The 21,286-nt window shown below is 38.4% G+C and overlaps 1 protein-coding gene across 1 annotated transcript in view; it reads left to right on the top strand.

The window, feature by feature from the left end:
• The window catches only part of carm1 (coactivator-associated arginine methyltransferase 1), a 30,540-nt gene extending 9,260 nt beyond the window's left edge, over window positions 1–21,280 (top strand). Inside the window, exons 3-16 of the mRNA XM_017437267.3 lie at window positions 1,821–1,927; window positions 3,210–3,314; window positions 6,061–6,171; window positions 6,305–6,482; window positions 6,727–6,817; window positions 9,383–9,464; window positions 9,623–9,708; window positions 9,782–9,871; window positions 9,947–10,084; window positions 11,535–11,624; window positions 14,359–14,471; window positions 16,674–16,751; window positions 20,744–20,812; window positions 20,889–21,280. Of these exons, the coding sequence (XP_017292756.1) occupies window positions 1,821–1,927; window positions 3,210–3,314; window positions 6,061–6,171; window positions 6,305–6,482; window positions 6,727–6,817; window positions 9,383–9,464; window positions 9,623–9,708; window positions 9,782–9,871; window positions 9,947–10,084; window positions 11,535–11,624; window positions 14,359–14,471; window positions 16,674–16,751; window positions 20,744–20,812; window positions 20,889–21,028 (1,478 nt within the window). The 3' untranslated portion in view covers window positions 21,029–21,280. The remainder of the gene's footprint in view (window positions 1–1,820; window positions 1,928–3,209; window positions 3,315–6,060; window positions 6,172–6,304; window positions 6,483–6,726; window positions 6,818–9,382; window positions 9,465–9,622; window positions 9,709–9,781; window positions 9,872–9,946; window positions 10,085–11,534; window positions 11,625–14,358; window positions 14,472–16,673; window positions 16,752–20,743; window positions 20,813–20,888) is intronic.
• Window positions 21,281–21,286: the final 6 nt, after the last annotated feature.

Genomic DNA, 21,286 nt, shown 5'->3' with positions numbered 1-21,286 from the left:
GAAATTCTACCAAGATATAGATCCAAGCAGGTTCCTGGTATTTCATACCCTAGCACCTTCTGCAATTCAATAGATATCATTTCCCAAAACATAATTATTTTATTACATTTACAGAAGATGTGTGAATGGTTTACATTGATGGATCCACATCCTCGCCAATATTTTTGATAACTTTGAGATTGTTTACTTTTTAATTTTGGTGTGATTAAAAAAGCGAATCTGATTTTTCCATGCAAATTCCCTCCAGATTCGTGAATTAGTTGTTGAATGATGAACCTTCCACATTCATAGCCACTGTACATCTGTAATTTCTACAATTTTCTTTCTCCCATTTTACCTTAACATATTTGGTTGAATGTTTATTATTTGTGTTTAATCCCTGGTAAAAAGCTGAGATAATCTTGATATTTTGTTCCCTGATATGCTTTAGTTATGATTTGAATGACTTAATTCGCCCCAGATAGGTTCAGTTTGATTTCCTTTTTATAGTAGTCTCTTATTTGAAAATATCTAAATATGTTGTTTGTATTTAAATCATATCTTCTTCTAAGGGTTTCAAAGCTCACCAGCTCTCCTTTGTTTTCTAGTGTACACCAAGCAGTCACTCCATGTTCTACCCACTGTTTGTATTTTGGATCATATTTTGCTGGAATGAATTTACTGTCATATATTACCCATTTTAGAATTTTCGCTTCATTTTGAATCTTGTATTTTTGGAGTATTTTGAACCACAAATCTATTGTGTGTGTTGTAATCAGATCCAAATTAATTTTAAGTTTCTTGTAAAGTTCTCTATCTCCAATCATATTTTGAATTGGTATTTGATTTACTTGTTTTTCTATGTCCTTCCATTTTCTCTGAATCCTGGTTTACACCAACAGTATAAAGGTCTCAGCTGAGCAGCATTATAATATAACATCAGATTCGGGAGGTCCATGCCACCTCTTTCTTTGGGTAGCTGGAGAGTCTTGTACCTCACCCTGGGTTTTTTGCCTCCTTATTTGAATCTAGAAATCATTCCATCCCAGTCTATGAATTGATTTTGGGGTATATCTATTGGAAGGGATTACTTCTTAGGTTTTAAGTTAAAAAAAACTATATATATATTTTTTTTTTAAACTTGCATTTATATAATCAGACAGCAAGCTGGCACTTTCCTCCTTCAGCTCAAACACACTTAGTTTATTTTTGTGATTCATTTGGCTCAGATCAGCTATTACACATAAAGCTTTTGCTTATTTAATAATAGTCTGAGTTCTCTGAACAGCTGATCAGAAGTCAGATTAACCCGCAGCTGCTGTCTCTTAATATGACTGCCTCAGTTCACTGTAGTGACACATGATATATGTATGTAACCCTATCAGATCTCTGTTACAAATGTTTCAGAACATTAATACACCATGGTGACATGTTAATTTGGTGTCTGATTAAGAGTAGTAGTTGTTGACTGAAAGGAGCCTAACCACAGTACTGAAAAACATAGAAGAAACACTTCTTGTATATTTAGTCACTAATTGATTTATAAACCTAATAGGCAAAAACTTAAAATACAAACTAGTGATGATAAAAGTTGGATTAAGTGCTAAATGTTGTCTAATTTTAGGATCCATGTAGAAATTGTTGCACTAACACAGTAAAAGGTTAATGTACAAAAGGTAAAGCAGTAAAAGCAGTAAATTGTACTGCTGACCTAGTGTATAAAGAGAACTGGGCCTGCAGGAAATTTTTTTTTTAATTATTTTTGAACAGGAAAATGACTGGAAGCCACAGACTGCCCTTCTGTAGTCAAAAAAAATATGTGTGTGTGTGTTCTGCTTCAGACTTTCAGTCCTTCTATAACCTTCTGAAGAACTGTCGGGGGCACTTTGGTGAGCATTCAGTCTTCAGTGAAAGAACAGAAGAGTCCTCTGCTGTACAGTATTTCCAGGTGAGTAAATTCAGTAGATTTAAAGGTGTTATTACAATGACCCCCTACCCTCTCTTTTGGAGATGATCCAGATCTCTGTAAAGTAAATGATGAGAAAAGTTAGGCAAAAAAACTCATCCTCCGTCTGTGCACACAAAGAGGCACGTAGAGTTTCTCCAGCTCTTTTCACAAATCATTGCACCTAATTATGGCACAACAATTCCCTCCTTCAAGCTCCCATTGTTGTCCTTTATCACCCAGAAAAAAACAGAAATTGCAGTTTAAAGAAAGTTGGAACTTCACACTTTCCAGTTTTGAATTCAGAAAGCTACCCAGATGGGAAGCAAAATGTCTTCAACTACAGAATAAAAGTCCAGTTAATTTGGTTTTGTCTTGTCCTAGACGACTGAGGATCTACACCAGCAAACTGCACACCCATACAAACTGACATTGTGGTTTCTGTTGAGCAACAACAGTGCTTTTAGTTAAAGTGGTATGCTGTGTTCACTGAGCCCACTGCTGTGCTGCACACCACTTTCAGCTCTGTGACTACCTCTGTTCCCAGCTCAGAGCAGCAGATCAGCCCCCTTCATGCTGCCATTTTAATTTCTGTCATGATGCTGATGCCCAGTGAAGGAGAAAGGTGTTGTATGAAAGGGCCTTATTTGTGAATATACGAGCAGGAAATTTTAATGGGTGCCCCTCTATAGCAGAATTAACTGCTGATCAGTGAAGAAGCTGCCTATCACTGGGCCTTCTCTACCCGATCAAACCTCACACACACACCTCATACATGCACACACACTCACTCACAGAAATAAAACTGGTAGCAGCTGCAAATGTTGATTACTGTTATTAAAAGCCGAACATAAACACCCACCCCCAAAAGGCCAGAAACTAAGGGAAACGCTGAATAGAGATGTGGAAGATTACCAGATTTGTGCTGATTCATGGGTGCACATGCGCCCAATGTAACCGGATCATTAAAGTAGATGTGTGTTGATGCTGTTCTAGGATTAAATCTTTTTACGTCTTTGCACCAATAAAGTTTGACCTATTTAATTATTAGATGAAAAGTCTGAAGACGGGTTTGTTTCTACAGGCATCTGCTTAAAAAAGTTTGAATTGTGTAGCTAGGTTTGAAGAATATACATCCTACATTCTTTTTGCCTGTCGTCAAATGGTAGTGATACACTGTGTGATGACTGAAAATAATTTTGTATACCGGCATGCACTCAACGGTCACAGTCCAAAGAAGTTAATATTTTTGTAAGTTCAAATTTTTTACCTGGTTTTCCTACAGTTTTACGGCTACCTCTCCCAGCAACAGAACATGATGCAGGACTACGTTCGGACAGGAACTTACCAACGGGCTATTCTTCAGAACCATACTGACTTCAAGGACAAGGTAACCTCCTACAACTTAACTGATATACGGTTGATGTGTGATTAAATCCATTTATTAAGTCAAGTTTATTTTTGTTGCACAGATTTAAGATACCCATGATAACTCTATTAAAATACAAATAACCGAACAATTTATTTTAACATGTTCAAAATTCAAGCAACAAGACTGCAAACATTATAGGCTCATGAAAAGAAATGGAAAACCTCTGCAAGAGTTTTGAGGCATTTTAGAGACTCCCAAATGCCATTTGTTCACTAGTCTTCAACAACCGTAGTCCAGTTGTAGTCCAGACAAACACGAGAAGACTACAAGATGAAAGTGGCTATCGCTTGTGAGTTACGTATTCTCTGTCTGCCTGTACCCATCCCAGACATCTTTACCACAATAGTTAAGTACAAATACATCTACCGTTACAGCCCTAGTACTTAAAAGGTGCGATAGATGTTTGTAATAAAATAATATTAGGAAGTATAAAATACAATTATACCTATGAGAATGTTATGGGAATGCTGCAGTGACATGTCCAAGTAATGAAATGATTAGTTTTTTCCTAACAATAAATGGGAGGAACATGTTCTCTTTGTGTACCCTTTTTTTGGTGGAAGTTCACATGACTATGCTCAGATAGGGATGTGCATTTTAAGCAAAAACAGTCTTTGAGTTTGTCTGGTAGTTATTTGTTTTCTTTGAATATTTAACAATGTGCAGGTTTTCCCCCAGAAAAGAGGCTAAGCCCGGTGGTAGGTGGCCGTTCGCCTGCCGTTTGCTGGCCAATCGTCAGCCGACCGAGATTTATTTTTAAAAAAATAAAATGTTGACAGGAAAGTTGAAAATATAGCTATTTATTATGTGATATACTGTAAAAATAGTTTTACAAAAAAACACTTTTAAAATACTTTTTTAAACAAAAATACAATTAAAATAAATACTAATTGTTTTCACCTAATTTAAGTCACATTTACAAATAAATTAAATTAACATAAATGAAAAAGTGCAAACAAGGCATTGACACACGTCTCACGTCAAGGCCAATGAATAACAATAAAGAACTCTGATAAATACTTTTTTTTTTGTGCCACAGGCTGCATGTTGGATCACTACATGTAACAACAAAACAAAGCATATCTAATGCTGAATTTAATAGCATCATTTTACTGGTAAACAAGGATAATATTTTCTCTAAGCACAAAACATGCTTACAATATTCGGTCTTGTAAAGCCACCTGCTGAATTTTAGCTCAAGTAATCATTGTTGGTCAAACCTGCTCATTCAGTGTTTATTGCTGTGGCTCCGACGACGTGCTAACTCCAGCTGTAGCTAAAGGCGGCTCGGCCTCAGGGCTCGTTAGAGTCACGCAGGGCTCCACGCTGATACAGGTGAGCCAGCTCCGCTAGAGCACCGAAGTCGTTCATTATGAATGGAGCACAGCGTGCGCGGTCTGCGCCAAGTTATAAAAGGTGCACGACCTGACACCGTGCGGGACCTTCGCGCAGGGCCGGGGACAGCGCGATTGCGTCACTGTTGGCGCGTGTACCCTTGTGTACCCAATTACGTACGTTGTCAGTTATTCTCTGAAAAACATGAAAACAATCTAATTTCTTACATTTTTCAAGCTTTATTTCTAAGTGACATTTAACTGAACTTTCACAAATGAGATTTGCTGCATTTTAGTGCAGCAATATATATGTATGTATGACAACAGACTCCATTATCTTCAGCCGGCTATAGTTTTCCTTTTCGCAACTTTCCCCGGCTCTTTTACAAAAAGTAAAAGTGATCTCTTTTATCTAAGTGATAGAAGAGGTTTGTTGTGTTGGCGTCACATGAGAAAACAGTCTAATAGCAGAGTTAGCGTTAGCATTAGCAGAGTTAGCATATTACCTTTTTCTGCTCCGTGTCGGACTTCTTGAACCAAATCACAGACGTCCCCCTGGTTTTGGTAAAAGTCTTTTCTCCTTGGGCTGCCTGCTAGCTGTCTCTACTTGTTGCGACCCCGGGTTTGATACTTCATGCGTCTCCATCTTTCAGCACTTATGACTTAAATGCCGACACATACGGTGGGTCACAGAATATGGTGTGCTGCCGGGCCGCACAGAAAGCTGCTGCCGTAAAGCATGTCGCAAACCCACACGTAAAGCAGCGTCATGTCGCAAAACGGAGGTTCTCTGCAAAATAGTTATTTTTTCTTCTTATTTATCACTTATATAAATTGAATGTATGCAAAGTGACAACACTAATACATTCGTCGTAGCCCAGGTTATGAAATATTTACATGAATCATTGATACAATTATGATAGAAACGATAGAACAAAATGTATCACGATACACTTTTCTATCGTCCCCACGATATTATCGTTATATCGCCCAGCACTACCTGTGACTATGGATTTTAGTTTATAATCCTTTTAAAAACTATGATGGCAGCAGGACATGTTGAGTTGTTTTTTTTTCTTTCTTCTTTTTTCAGTAGGGTGGTAGTAGGTGTTCTGTCAACAAAAGCACCATTAAGAAACAACTTGGCGTGTCCCTACCAGGTGCTGGTGTAAAAAAGAAAGCTGCTGTGACGACTGCGTTAATTCTTGGATTTCACCCATTTTCACTAGACTTCGATTATTTGAAAATTCATGCCCATCCCTACAACTGGATTATGATGAAAGCATGGGAACTTGTGGCACTTCTCTCTTTAAAGTAAATACTCAGCATTAGCTGTTGTTGGTGTGAGCTTTGTGTTCTCTTTTGTCCAGGTCGTGCTGGATGTGGGCTGTGGCTCGGGGATTCTTTCTTTCTTTGCTGCACAAGCCGGAGCCAGGAAGGTTTACGCTGTGGAGGCCAGCACCATGGCACAGCATGCTGAGGTTCAGAGATTTCCATCAGTGGCCCAGCAGCACATTTCAGTTTGAGATAAACTGTGCCTTGACAGCAGGAGCTTTAGCTGCCTGCTGTGTTCAGTGTTTCAGAGCTGAAATGGAAGTGTCCTTTTCCTTGCAGGTGCTGGTGAACAGTAACCGTCTGGGGGAGCGTGTGGTCGTCATCCCGGGGAAAGTGGAGGAGGTGACGTTGCCAGAGCAGGTTGACATCATCATCTCAGAGCCCATGGGCTACATGCTGTTCAATGAGCGCATGCTTGAGAGCTACCTGCATGCCAAGAAGTTCCTCAAACCCAGTGGTAAGGAGTCGTGAACTAATGGAAAACACACAGCCCCCCNCAAAAAAAAAAAATAAATAATAATAATAATAATAATCTTCAAATGTCTGAAGTTAGTTTAGTCTCAGACAATATTTGGATAGGGCCACTGCCTGATGTGTTTATGTTTTCAGATTAATCTGACTTCAGTTTGAAATTGTTTCAGACTTTAGTGTTAGAAGTTGGTGGTTTTGTGTTGACTGATTATCGCTGTGGGTGTTTTTAGGTAAAATGTTCCCCACCATCGGAGACGTGCACCTGGCTCCCTTCACAGATGAACAACTCTACATGGAGCAGTTCACCAAAGCCAACTTCTGGTAAGATGGAAGGAGACTAAAATAAACATCATGGATCAATCTGAAACTGTTCACCCACCAGTCAAATATGTTATTATTGATAAACTTCTACAGAAGTTGTGAACTTCATCATTCATGGTTGTGGCTCACAACACTCGTAATTAAATTCATGTAACTTTTTATTTGTAACAAATATATTCTGTCTGAAGCAGTTCTTTGAAGTATTGTTGGAAGTACTGATGCAGCACAAATCATACACACAGGTTATGGATCTCATCTGTGTGTTACATTATTCCTGTTTGGTTTTGTTTTGTTTCCCTTTTTTGCTCTCTGTCAGCAGTTTTTAGTCTCAGCAGCACTTTGTGTCACATTTCTATTTGCGAGTTCCCAGGTTTTAGTTTGAGCTACAGTCACGGGAAGAAGAAAGTCCACCCTTTGTTAGTTGTAGGGTTTTGCGTTTCAGGACAATAAAAATGATCTAATCTTTTCCAGATTCTAAAACTTTTCAAATCTCGCCTCAAGTGAACAAAATCCCACATCAGATTGCCCCAGCTTGTTTGTTTTGTGTTGTTGTGTGTTTATAGTTTATAATCGTGAAGGATTATGATCAGTTACGTTTCTGATACAATTCTGAAAAATGATTCATTACACAAATGCAGAGTGGGCACAGTTTGAGCTTCTCAGTGAAGTTGTGAAATCTGAACTATGTTTCTGTGTTTTACCTATTTAACAGGAGCCCACTGTTGATGAAGAACTGGCTAAGAGTTCTGATATCTTAAAACACATGTTTTGAATTTCAGTGTTAAGACTGATAGAAGAAAAACAAATGAAATGAAACCATTTAAAATGTAATAATGACGTATATAGCACTGACAATTGTTCTTTTAATCTTGACCTACACTTTTCAAATTGTGTATAAATTGTATTTATTAACTGTATGTATTATTTATTATTTGGTCTGCTTTAGATGCTATTTATTGGCTGTTAAACATTATTTACACAATTAATGTGCTTAAAATGTTCAGGAGTAGAATTGAAATGATAGTCCACACAAAACCTTCACATTAACACATGCTGCCACAGTAATAATCAAACCCGAGCCCAGATTCTGGTCTAAAAGTTACCTCAAACATTTATTTACAGGAAAATGTAGTGGGCAGACAGCCCTGTATTGTACTTAATAAAACAGTCATTTTTTATTATAGTTGGGCCTATACCAGGACTTCACTTTGCCTATTGACACTCTTGTCCCTTTTCCACCGGCTCTAAAGGTCCCAGCTCCACTCTACTCGGCTTGCTTTGCATGCGTTTCTACCAGCATTTTTTTTAGGCTGGTCCTTGCTTTAGAGTAGGGCCAGCCAGGCCGGCCCTGCTTCGTGGGCGGCGCAAGCTTAGCTTCTGTTCACTCATTGGTCGTGGGTGTGACCAGATGCGAGCATAAAGAGTGAACGGTAGCAGGGTTTCCCCCAGAAAAGAGGCTAAGCCCAGTGGTAGGTGGCCGATCGCCGGCCAACAGTGATTTAGTAAAACAAAATGATTAAAGTTGACAGAAAGTTGAAAATATGGCTATTTATTATTTGATATTATAAGATATTTGTGCCAAATATTTACACAACTAGTTTTACAAAAAGGCACTTTTGAAATATTTTAAAACAAAAATACAATTAAAATAAATACTAATTTATTGCACCTAATTTAAGTCACATTTACAAATAAATTAAATTAACATAAATGAAAAAGTGCAAACAAGGCACCAACACACGTCTCACTTCCAGGCCAATGAATAACAACAGAGAACTCTGACAAACAGACAGATGCTGTACTGCACTGTGCATATCTAATGCTGAATTTAATAGCATCATTTTACTGTTAAACATGGATAATATTTTCACTAAGCACAAAACATGCTTACCGTATTCAGTCTTGTAAAGCCACCTGCTGAATTTCGGCTCAACTAACCATTTTTGGTTTAACCTGCTCGTTCGATGTTTATCACTGTGGCTCTGACAACATGCTAACTCCAGCTAGCTGAAGGAGGCTCGGCCTCAGGGCTCAGAGTCGTGCGGGGCTCTGCGAACAGCGCGTAGATCTGAGCGCACGGTGGGGGCGTTTATATTTGGTGCTAACCAGTGGAAATACGGTAAAAAGAGAGCAGATGGTTGAATGGAGCGCAGTGCGCGCGGTCTACACCAAGTTATAAAAGGTGCACGACGTTTCTGTTGGCGCGAGGGTACGCGCGCACTGAAGCTTCCTGAAATAGAGCCTCTGAAATGGGGCCGGTGGAAAAGGGGCATCTGTGTTTCCTGGTTGTGTCTCTGCAGGCTTTGGTAACATAATTTCACAGGTACAGCTGTTCACGAGCAATGCTTTTACATCTCACATCTGTAGAGGAACCAAAGAAAAGTGAAATGGGCAATAAAACAGGACCATAAAACCTCCAGCCCCTTTTTAATGTTAAAGGAAGCATTTCTTTTTTTAAAAGCTGAGAATGGCTTATCTGAGGTCCTAATAAAATGCATTTGCCATGCTTTGATCAAAATTCAGTCCAACAGCTGTGATCTAAGTCTGTCTTCTGTCTGCTGTCAGGTACCAGCCCTCTTTCCACGGTGTGGACCTCTCTGCCCTGCGGGGGGCTGCAGTGGATGAGTATTTCCGTCAGCCGATTGTGGTATGAAACCCATTTCACACAGTTGTCTTTGATTAGATATTAACACAGTGCAGTAGATGAAGTTGATGTGTTTTTGGTTCATATTAGAATGTCATAATGCTCAACATTGAGGTTTATACTGTATAAAACTGGATGTGGTGTTGTATTTTCATCTGCAGGACACATTTGATATCCGCATCCTGATGGCCAAATCAGTCAAATACACAGTGAACTTCTTAGAGGCCAAAGAGGAGGATCTCTACAGGTGTGTGTGCACTTCTGATTGTGCACGTGTGTTGGTGTCTTCTCATTAATGAGCGAGTACTTTCTGGTTGTAGGATAGAGATTCCCTTCAAGTTCCACATGATGCACTCAGGTCTGGTTCACGGCCTGGCATTCTGGTTTGACGTGGCGTTTATGGGATCAGTGTAAGTCAGCCTTTGGACATGTGACAGGATTGACCTGATGACAGATGAGTGTCTCACACATCTTGCTCCCCCCAGGATGACCGTATGGCTGTCCACAGCACCCACAGAGCCCTTGACCCACTGGTATCAGGTCCGCTGTCTGCTGCAGTCTCCACTCTTTGCCAAGGCTGGGGACACTCTGTCCGGCACCGCACTGCTGGTTGCCAACAAAAGGTACGGTCTTTATGGTCTGCTTTGTTCAAACACAAAGTTTACAAGTTGAATTTAAACTTTGAGATTAACAGAAACTCATGTTAAACCATAAGGAATGATTTTTTTCAGGCATAATGTTCAGGTTTTTTTTTTATAGCTCTCAAAAAAAGAAAAAAAGTTTGATTTTAGACCTATGAAAACCAGAAAAGACCGTTGTTAAAGTGATTTTCCAGGCCAAGAGTGAATAACTACAAAATAAGAGACGTTCTATTCGAGACAGACCTCATCAGAAAACACAAATGCAACTCCAACTATCAGTTGTGACTTTCTAAATGTTTTTAGATCATTCTTGTTTCCTACAACATGTTCAGATGACCCTACCCAAGAAAGGTTAGCTGTGGTGGCCTTCTTGAATTGTTGCATCTCAAAACATGATTCACTGGATTTGCATTTTCAGGTCCAAGGTGGAAGTGCATCACTTCCTAAACAAAAGCAATATAATTAAAGGCCTAGCATTCCTTGAAGAACTACTTTTTGCCAGTGACCTTTCATGCCAGAGTTTTAGGCTAAGATAATCTTATGTTGAGAAATGAAGGTGTTTTAGCCATTTTGGTCAAACCTTAGAAAACAAAGTTATGCTCAGTTAACGGTGGTGTGCATCTTGAATTGGGTTGCCTTAAGTTTTAGCTCAGTATCTGTAACATTGGCTGAGTTATAACCAGTTTTGTGTTTTTAAAGGTTAGCTGTGGTGGCCTTCTTAAATCAGGTTGACTCCAAAAATGAATCAGTTGTAAATGTTCATCCAATGATTACTTTTTGAGAGATTTATTAAAGATTGTCCTGTGGTTCATGAAATATTTTGCCAAGAGACAGACTCACAAAAACACACACAGAAACCGACAAAAACATTGTCTGCCTTTGCCTTTCGGCAGCAGACATTAATCAGTAAGCTCACTCTGTGAAGTGTTGAACCCTCAGAGCTTGGTAGGACCTGGTTCTGGGCCCAGTCCTGCCTTCAGCTGAACTAAGACAGATGTTGCATCTGTATAAAAAGTATGAATAAGAACACCCTAAATGTCAAATGTTTAAAGTTCTGGTACAAATGTCAAACATCCTCCTCACTGGTGTTAAAACGCAAAGATTCATTCCACCTGTCTAGACCATCCCCACATTGTTCTCAGAAATCTCAATTCCAGGGTCTGGTTGTCAGGGAGTCCCGAGAAATGTTTCAAACTATAATGTAAAAGACTGTTGAGGTCAAACGTCATGTTTGTCTAATTACATCACCAAATTGATTTTCTTTTTGTCCTAAAAACGAAATCATAAAATTAAAAAGTGTATTTTTTCTTCACTCTGACTGTTTACCTCCATCTGTAATAGTCGACCATCAAACCTTCTAAACATGAGCAGAATGTTGTCTGACTGGTTCTGGTTCTGAGTGGTAATGTTTCTTTCATGTAATTCTTCACAGACAAAGTTACGACATCAGTATTGTTGCCCAGGTGGACCAGACAGGATCAAAGTCCAGTAACCTTCTGGACTTGAAGAACCCCTTTTTCAGGTGAGTTCAGTTCTTAATAAAAATAGAGTTCCTTGAGGAAATGCTTATCGTCTGCCACCTTGCATGCCAAAGTTTTAAACAAAGATGTGTGATCTCTTGGCACTCAGAATATTTGCTGGGATTGACTCTCAGCTACTACCACACCAGATTTTAGCTCATTATCTGTAAACCTGACTGACTTAAAAAGTCATTTTTGTGTTTGCTAAGGTCAATAACCATGTTGCTGCCATCTTGAATTCTGTTGACTCCAAAAGTTAATCAGTTGTTGATATTATTCCAATGATAAGTTTGACTTTTAATAGAAACTGTCCAGTGGTTCATGGGATATTTTACAGTCAGACAAACAAACACACACAGAGACAATTACATGTTTGCCCACCTTTCAGTGTGATGGGCAATAACTTCAGTAGAAATATGTGGTTCCGTTAAATCCTTTTCACAGTTTCATAAACAGTCTTGAAAAGTTAAATATATAAATTATATCTGATTTGAGTATTTTTCAAGTCAAAAGAACCATGGAAAACAAAACAGAGTATGGAAAAACATGTTTCCAGAAACTATTACTTTTAAAAATAAATATCTAAAATTCTAAAAGTTGCTGAAATAAGCAAGTATTTTTTCACTTTGACTGTATATAAGAGAAGAACACAATATTTTTACTGTTACACACCACATTCATACTTTTTTTTGTTGTTGCTCATTGTCAGAGCAAAGACAGAAGAGTTTAACCCATAAAGCTTCACCACAGTCAAACTGTGCACTGCAGCCATCATCTGCTCCCTATACATCTTCAATGTGAACGTAACATCAGCCTTGTGTTTAGTTAGGTCGATATAATGTGACATAACGCTGCTCAGACTGATGTTGTATGGTTTGACACGGCACATTAAGCTCACAGTGAGCACAGATTGTTCATTCTGATTACATTTAGAAGTGAAGCTCACCCATGGTCAACAAATTGTAGTGAAATGCAACAATTTGCTTATGATATAGACATTTATGAAATGTAATGATTCTTTTCATTATATATATATATATATACAGTTTGTATCTAAGAAAGTATAATTTGAATCAATAAACACAATATGCTTTTGGGGTTTTTTTTTGTTGGCAATATTAAGTCAAAATATGGGGAAGCAAAATCAGAAGTTTGCACCCCCACTTTAGAAAACAAGGGAGCAGCTGCTCCACTGAGCAGGTTCCTATGAACATACAGTGTCATGTAATCTACCTAGATTAACAAAATCCTGACAAAACTGATCAACAGTTCATTAAAACTCTTGAGCCGTTTTCTAGCTCTTTTAATTATGATTAATCAGCCAGCAACTGACCTGTTTAAATAACCCAGAGGAATCCAGCTAATAACTCTGCTGCTTGTATTGAGTAACATCAGTTCAGTAGAAGGTTCTACAACTCTGCTCAGGACAGATTGTGTTCAGATTATCAAACACACAACACTATTTTTAAGTGAAATGGTAATATTTCTGTTGCATTTTCACCATTTGTGTACACAACAACAGCGATAATTTTCTCTGACTTCAAGACCTTTTAAATTCAAGTCTCAGAATAGAAGTTTTTGGAAACATTCAGCATCGGTGTAAAGTAGCACATGCACACTACGGCTGGCTGCAATCAGTAGTTTTTCTGCACTTGTGTGAGTAAACAACAACAGTAACAGTGATGGATAGCAGAGTGCTGTTTGTGCTGCTCACTTTTCAATTTATCAAAGCTTCTTGACTTGTAACATATATGTACTACACCATCTCTTGGGTTAGTGGAGATGCATTTTTCTTATTATACAAATACTGTATGGGTCTGTAACTGTTTTCATGCGTGTGTCGTTGAAATACAAAGATCGCAGTGCCAGCTAGTAACCTGGCATGGAAACTAAATTGGATTAACGTTTTTGTGGTCTTGTCTAAACAGCAATTGCGATTACAGCATTACCATGTGCACGTGTAACTCTTTCCCATCAACATCAGAAAATCAATAACGTTTCCAGGAGCTTGTTCATGTATAAACAGAGTTCTGGCAGATAAAAAGGGACCAGATCACCTCAGTTCAGTTCTGTTTGTTTATATAGTGCCAATTCCTAAGAACAGTCATCTCAGGGCACTGTACAACAACATACACGCACATTATAAAATATAAAAGTTATCTCTCTAAGGAAGCCAGCAGACTGCGGTAAATCTTCACTTTTTCGCAATCTCCCATCCTGAGCAGCACGGTGGAGACAGTGAAAGGAACAACTCCCTTTTAACAGGAAGAAACGTAGAGCAGAAACGGGCTTAGGGTGGGCGGCCATATGCCTTGACCAGCTGGGGTTTGAGTGGACAGGAAAGAGATCCAAACACAGAATGATGGGTCCAGGTGAAGTTTCTATTGGAAGAAAAATAAAGAAAATGACATAATAAAAATAGAAATAATTACAAGTACAAACATGGAGAGTAGAGAGTAAAGAGAGCAGCAGAGCGAGGAAAAGTGGTCAGTTTGTCCTTCAGCAGTTTAAGCTTATAGCAGTATAACTAAGGGATATCTCAGGAAATCCAAACCAACCCTAAAAGGAAAGTCTTAAGCCTTGTCTTAAAAGTAGACAGAGTGTCAGCCTCACAGACAGAAACTGGAAGTTGGTTCTGTAACTACAGCAGAAACGTGTTGTCCGCAGTTCGTTAGGTGATGGGAGACCGTTTCCATCTTGTTGATACCAAAGGATTGTTCATGTGTATGTTTGCAGGTACACAGGCACCACCCCCAACCCTCCACCTGGCTCACACTACACCTCCCCCTCGGAGAACATGTGGAACACAGGGGCGTCCTACAGCATGAGTCAGGGGATGGCTGTATCAGGTGAACACACGCAGAAGAGGAAAATACAATCATGCATGGTTTCCTGGAGCTCTTATCATCTCATGTGGACAAAAAAGAAGGGGGGAAAAACACTTGTTTTTTAAAAATATCTAAATATCTGGTATAGTGTCGCCAATGTCACTGAGAAGGAGTTGTTACCTAACCCTTAGGCTTTACAGCAGCATCATGAAATGACTGATGTTAAAGCATAATAACCACTGCTCTAAATATACTTTGACAGGCTCCAAGACAGAAACGCAGGAACCAAAATAAAACAACGAGTACATCCTCTGACTCTCTGACCAAAAGGTCCATCTTCTGACGAACAAGTTCATCCTTAATAATTTCTTCTTTATGGACTGGAGACTAACTAGTCTGATAGTAGGTTTATACGTTGCATGTTAGCAGTATGACTAATTGTCTTTTTGAGTTTCTGAATCATCATGCAGTGGACACACAGCCACTTGAGTTTTCTTAAAGACAACAATTTTGACGCCTATCAGGCAAATAGTTGCTTTCATAAAGTTCAGACTCAGTCTGATGGAAATGAGCTGACTTTGGTAAACTTACTAGATCGGAAACGCCGAGAAAAGTCCTTGTGAAAGAGCTGAGCCAATTCCAGTAATTAGGCTGCCTTTGTTCAAAGACTTCCTTGTTAAATCCCAACCACACAGATGAAAGATCCGGTGCCACTTTTCTTTCGAAACATGTTGCTCATTTACAATCTCTGAAGTCTGCTGAAGTAGGCATCTTCTATATTTCTCGGTTCTTAAACAAAAACGGAGAGCCTGCTGCAGTTTGGTAGATGAGCAGGGGAGTCGGAAGAGGAAGGGCTCTGTCGGGGGTTTAAGGATGGGAGGGAATGTGAGCCAAGATACATTTGAAGAAGCTGGGAAAAGCTAAACTCCTGGGGAATTAAAAGTAGATGGCTAAAAAATAGTTGGTAAAATGTATATTTGATATTTCCTGTGTCCTTTTTGATATTGCTCAAGGGAAAACTCTGTATCTCGAAGATACTTGATATACACAAGCCCTATTACAGGTGCAAAGTGTTTTTGCACATGTGCTAAACTACACAGTACACACGTCCAGAATGGAGACAGATGAACTGGTAAACTGTTCCATCCCTAATCTGTATGTTAGCTGTTGTGGTTTTTTCAACTTTCCTAATATTAATGTCCATCTGTAAGTGTTTTGTAACAGAGGATAAATAAACATTTCCATAAATACTTAATATAAAATTCTGAAAACTTTTCCTTGTTTGTCACATGTAAGCAAACCTTTACTTTCATTGTAAAGAGTGATAATGTTTTTGCCTGTTGGTTTGTTTGTACAGTTTAAAAAGAATTTCATGAATCACAGAATAGATATTTTAATGAATTTCTCAGAAAGTAAATGATTGGGTTGACGTTTACAAATGATTAACTTTTGGAGTCAAGATGGCTGCCACAGCTAGGCATCCTTAGCAAAGACAAAAATGGCTATGGCAGTCAATTTTACATACAGTGACATTGTGTGGTAGTAGCTGAACATTTTCCTCAACACATCATGCACTACATCTTTGTTTACAACCTCAGCATTAACTGTTGGAATCAACCCTGTTTCTCTGTCAGCGAAATATCTCATAAACCATTGGAAAGATTTTATTGAAACTCAAAGTATTTATAGGATACATCTACAATTGATTAACTTTTAGAGTCAACCCAATCCAAGATTGCCACCACACCGAATCAACTTAAAATGGCAAAATGGCTATAATTTAGTCACTTGTACATATATTAATAAATTAATATATTTTGTGTGGTAGTAGATGCTCCAAATGCTAACAGATCAGAGAAGATATCACAGTGTCACATGAGATTCCACATAAGGTTTGACCAAAATAGCTTCAACACTGTTGTTTGTCAACATAAGATGGTTTTAATCTAAAACTCTGGCATGAAAGGTGGCTGAGGATGTGGATTCCATCAAGAAATACTAGGCCCTTAATTTTCTTGTCCGTTTTTATATTGCACCCTAAAACTGTTATTAAATGTTTTCTGTCATGTTTTCTCTGACAAAATTAAAATCTGGTATAAAAACAAGTAGTGTGAATGTGAATGAAGTCAAGTGTCATTAGAAGAGCTGCATGAAGTGAGGAAGTAAACAGGTTGTATTGTTTCTGATAAATGCTGATTGTTTTGTTTGCTCTGTCTTTATTAGGGATGCCTGCAGCTTATGACCTCAGCACAGTCATTGGCAGTGGTCCCGCAGTGTCTCACAACAACCTCATTCCCTTAGGTACAAATCTCAACCTCAGCATGTCATGAAGGGGGGGACTGGGATTGTTGGGTCCTTTTTTGTGTTTCACTTTTGACTTGTAACTAAAATCTTTGCAGAAATGATGGGCTCTGTTCTTTTTTGTGTTAGTCTATTTTCAAAGTAATGTAAACTAGAGAAATTAAATCTGCAGTGTGAGTGCTAAATGACCTTGTTGAATTTTGTTGAAGAATGAATTGAGTTGTTGAGTCTAGAAATGTATCCTTTGGACCAAGGAAAGTAAAAGTTGGAGAAATAATGACATGTTAGAATCCCTTTAGATCCAGTTCTTTGTTTAAAAAGTCTTTATTCTTCACCACTTAAAACAAGCAAAGCAGAAGCTTATATGAGCAACATAGTAGGTAAAAACTAAAATCAGCAAAACTGTAACTAAAAGTTAAAACTAGCTAAATTTAGCAAAACACAAGTTAAAATCTAAAAGGATCATAAAAAAACTGCTGAAGTAGGTTTATGATAATTTGATATGATAATTATTTTTGTACCTAAAAGTTAATAGTTAAAAAAAAGTATTAAAGGTACAAATAGTAAGTTATAGCACACTTTTCCTCATTTGAGCTGAATGTTTTTAATATATGAATAGTTAAAACAATACAAAGTATGCAGAAATAGTTCAGTGTGTAAATGAATGTTAAGTCAGCATTCACATATTGTCATATTTTGCAGTCACAACTAAAAGTAAGTAATGTTTTTCATCCTTAAGGTTTTAAGTATCAAAGATCATCCTTTTCTTAACAGGCTTAAAAATAGGGTGAAAAACAGCTTCTAATGAACAACACAAATAATATTACTGTGTCATTATGTATTTGTCAGATAATGTAAAAACAACACTAACAACCTCATTTTACACACCAGAGCCAGCTTCATTTTTCACAATAAGATCAAATCTGTGGTGTTGACCACAAACTCCTCTGTAAACCAGTTGTCTAGAGTCAAATGTGAGACAGCTGTAGATTGGACCAAACTGGGTCACGATGCAACAGAACAATTATTCCAAACGCAGCAGCTAATCTACAACAGAATGGCTCAAAATGAAAGGATTTAAGGTGCTGCAGTGGTCATGTCAAAATTCAGACCTTAACCTGATTGAAATGCTGTATGACCTTCTGAGAGCTGAGCAGAAACCAGTGTCCTTAAACTTCAATGAACTGAAGCAATGTTGGAAAGAAGAGTGGGTCAGAATTCCTCCTTAGCAATGTGTGAGACTGAAATTCCTACAGAAAACCACTTCTGAGAATATTGTTGGATCTACAAGATATAAAATCGTGGCGTGGGCTTAGTTTTTCTCTCTTTTCCTCTGCACTTTGGTTTAGTTAAAAATTGTACATGGTATTTAATATGCTGTTAGCTGAGGGTGTTTATTATGTAACTTAGTAAAAAGATTTTTTGTTTTGAGTGAAAACCCTTAAAAGTTAAAAAGTATCTACTTCTTCTAATGGCTAAATTTTACTTCAGTAAAGCTCTCCTTGTACAGAAGGAGGCCAATAAGAACATATTTAATCCAAATATTTTATTTTTCAGTACTGATTTGGTGTTTTCAAGTTTTGATCGGAGACATCTTAATGTAGTTGGTTTGCTTTCTGTACAGATGTTTTCAAAGGCCACAGATTTTATTTAAATCTACAAACCCTGTTCTTCCTCTGCTTAGTGTTGACCCAGGAAGCTTTTATCTTTTTTATCTACATACAGAACAGTGCAGTTTACAAACCCCTACAGCGCCAGCTCTGCTGTGGGGTAGGGATGGGTATTTCAAGCAAAAGTACTCTTCAAATTTATTGGTCAATGTTCAATTACTCCTTAAATATTACTGAACTGGGCTGAACTAAGACATAACGCCATTCTAAACACAGCAATTTTACATATGAAAGAAAACTATACTGATATAAACATGAATTGATCAGGTTAATCTTACATATGCCCCTGCTAACTCTGCCAGTCAGGAATGTTTTTGTTCCTCCGTTTTCACCAGTCCAATGAATTAACTTGAGGAATGGACACTTACTGTGGCAGTGAAGGTGTAGCTGTTGTTGTAGTTGTTTTTGTTGTTTTTTTTAATTATTATATAGTTAATTAAGAAATTTTCTAAAGTAAAATATTCAGCATTGAATTAATATAGACAAATTTTGTACAAAAATACAGCAAAATCTTTTAATTCAACAGAATATTCAATACTTTATTAAGGTGCTTATAATCTGCCTGAAAATGATTTTTAAATAAATTACATTCAAATGTTTATTGAAAATAATGTTCCTCACATGCATATTATTATTACTATTTAGATAGCTCTAATGCACAACAGTCATCTTAGGGTCAGGGTTAAAAACAAGTCCAAATCGTGAATCCAGTTTAGATCCAGATTCAAATCCAGTTAGTCAATTAATGCCTATGCTAATACAAAACATTTGCATACAGTACATTACGTAGTCCCAGTTAGTAAAAGTTATCTAAGGAAGCCAGCAGAATGTGCTGAATTGAAGATTTTACATAATCTCCAATCCTAAGCAGCATGTGGACAGTAGTGGAAAGAAATCACTCCTCTTTAACAGGAAGAAACCTCTAAGAAAACCAGGCTCAGGAGAACTGCCTGTCTGCCTTGGCTGGTTTGGATTTGAGAGGACAGCAAAAAGACACAGAAGTATTGTTCCAGGTGTAGTTTATATGGGAAGAAAAAACAGATTAATGGGAGCAATAATTGCATGTATAAACATTGAGAGAAGAACAAGTAAAGACAGCAAAGGGAGGAAATCTGGTCATTTTGGCCTCCAGCAGTCTAAGCCTATAACAGCAAAACTAAGGGAGAGCTCAGGAAACCCAAGCCAACCTTACCTATAGGATTTATCAAAAAGGAAAATCTTAAGCCTGGTCTTAAAAGCAGACAGGGTGTCAGCCTCACACACAGGAAGTTGGTTCCACACGAGAGGAGCCTGAGAGCTGAAAGATCTGCCTCCTGTTCTACTTTAAGAAACTCTAGGAACCACAAGTAAACCTGCAGTCTGGGAGTGAAGTGTGTTTCTGTTAGGAAATATGGAACAATAAGGTCTTTAATTGAGCTGATTGAGTTTGGTTGTTGAGAGCTTTGTGCAAAACATTGGATCACATTCACATATGGGCAAATTCTGCATTTTATTGTAGATTCTATTTTTAGCGTCCAGTTTCACAATTCTGTTTGCATTTTCCATATCACAGAAATATCAGGTCCTAGTGTTGTGTTGAAAATGCCACCCTATCTGGAAATGCGGTGTAGTGGTTAGAAAACATCTTGTGCAGTACCGCTACCTCGTGGTAGTATTAGCATTGCGTTTCTACCGGGTGCCGGTAAAAAGAAAAAAATAAAGCCACCTATTAAATCATGGTTGCATTGATTCTTAAATGTTGTACCTTTTTAACGACTAAAAAAACATTCCTATCCCTACTGTGGGAGGGGTTTTGGTTTATAACTCTGTAAGCATTAGCTGTGTCTGGTTCTCTCCATTAACATTAATAAAGATGGGCCAAGTGTCTCCACTTCTTTCCTTGTTCAAAATTGAAGGCAGTAAGTCTGTTTATTTGGGTCCCGCTGTGTTGTATTTTTGGAGCCAGAGGCTGCACACACAGGATGTAGGGCTATACCCTGGATTTGAAAGTCCTGCCTACACACGCTGTCAACTCGCTAGCAGAATGTGACACTGTCAATCACAGTGTCACATACTTTTATGTAGGCCTCAAATAACTGATAGAAGCTAAGCATAATGAAAAAGTGCATATTTGAACATACAGCAGCAAGGTAAGAGCTATGTGAATCAACAAAAATCAACACCTCAAAAAGAAAAATCTCTATAGTACTGTTGCTACTGATGATAAATTTCAGGGTCTTAAAGAGTCTTCTTGGTACCTTGTAGCCACAAACACAAGCAACATGCTAAAACCTGCTGTAGTGATTGAGATTTGTGACTGTTGTCCCCTCTGATTGGTCACAGTGAACACCGGAATTGTAAACCACACCCACTCCAGGATGGGCTCCATCATGAGCACAGGAATCGTTCAAGGTAAGACAAGTTTTTCTTTCTCACCCAGGTGTTGTTGGAGGCAGTGCTGAAAGCGGTGCTTTGTACCCTCTTCCAGGAGCCACCACGGGCCAGTCGGGCCCCAGCAGCAGCGGTACTTACTATCCCATCACCAACCAGTTCACCATGGGGGGTGCTGCCATCTCCATGGCTTCACCTATGGTCATCCCCAGCAACACCATGCATTATGGCAGTTAAGACGAAGATGTTGCAAGGACCTGTTAGAGCTCCCACACCCCACCCTGCATGACAAGAAGTTTCCCTCCTAACCCCGATGGATCCACCAACCAAAACCAGTAAACCAAAACCAGTGCCGTGCTGCATTTTCTTCTCTTGTTCATCAGCCTCCTGCTTCAGTCCATCAGTAGATAAACAGTCAAACAGTCTTGTATCCGTCCACTCTTGTCTTGCAGAAAGCAGATGCCTCTGCCAACACCCCCCGCCCCCACCCCCCCC

This window comes from Kryptolebias marmoratus, linkage group LG12 (assembly GCF_001649575.2).
Source record: "Kryptolebias marmoratus isolate JLee-2015 linkage group LG12, ASM164957v2, whole genome shotgun sequence".
NCBI classification, from domain to species: Eukaryota; Metazoa; Chordata; class Actinopteri; order Cyprinodontiformes; family Rivulidae; genus Kryptolebias; species Kryptolebias marmoratus.
Note: the sequence above shows the minus strand (reverse complement) of the source record. Positions and strands in the feature narration are given on the sequence as shown.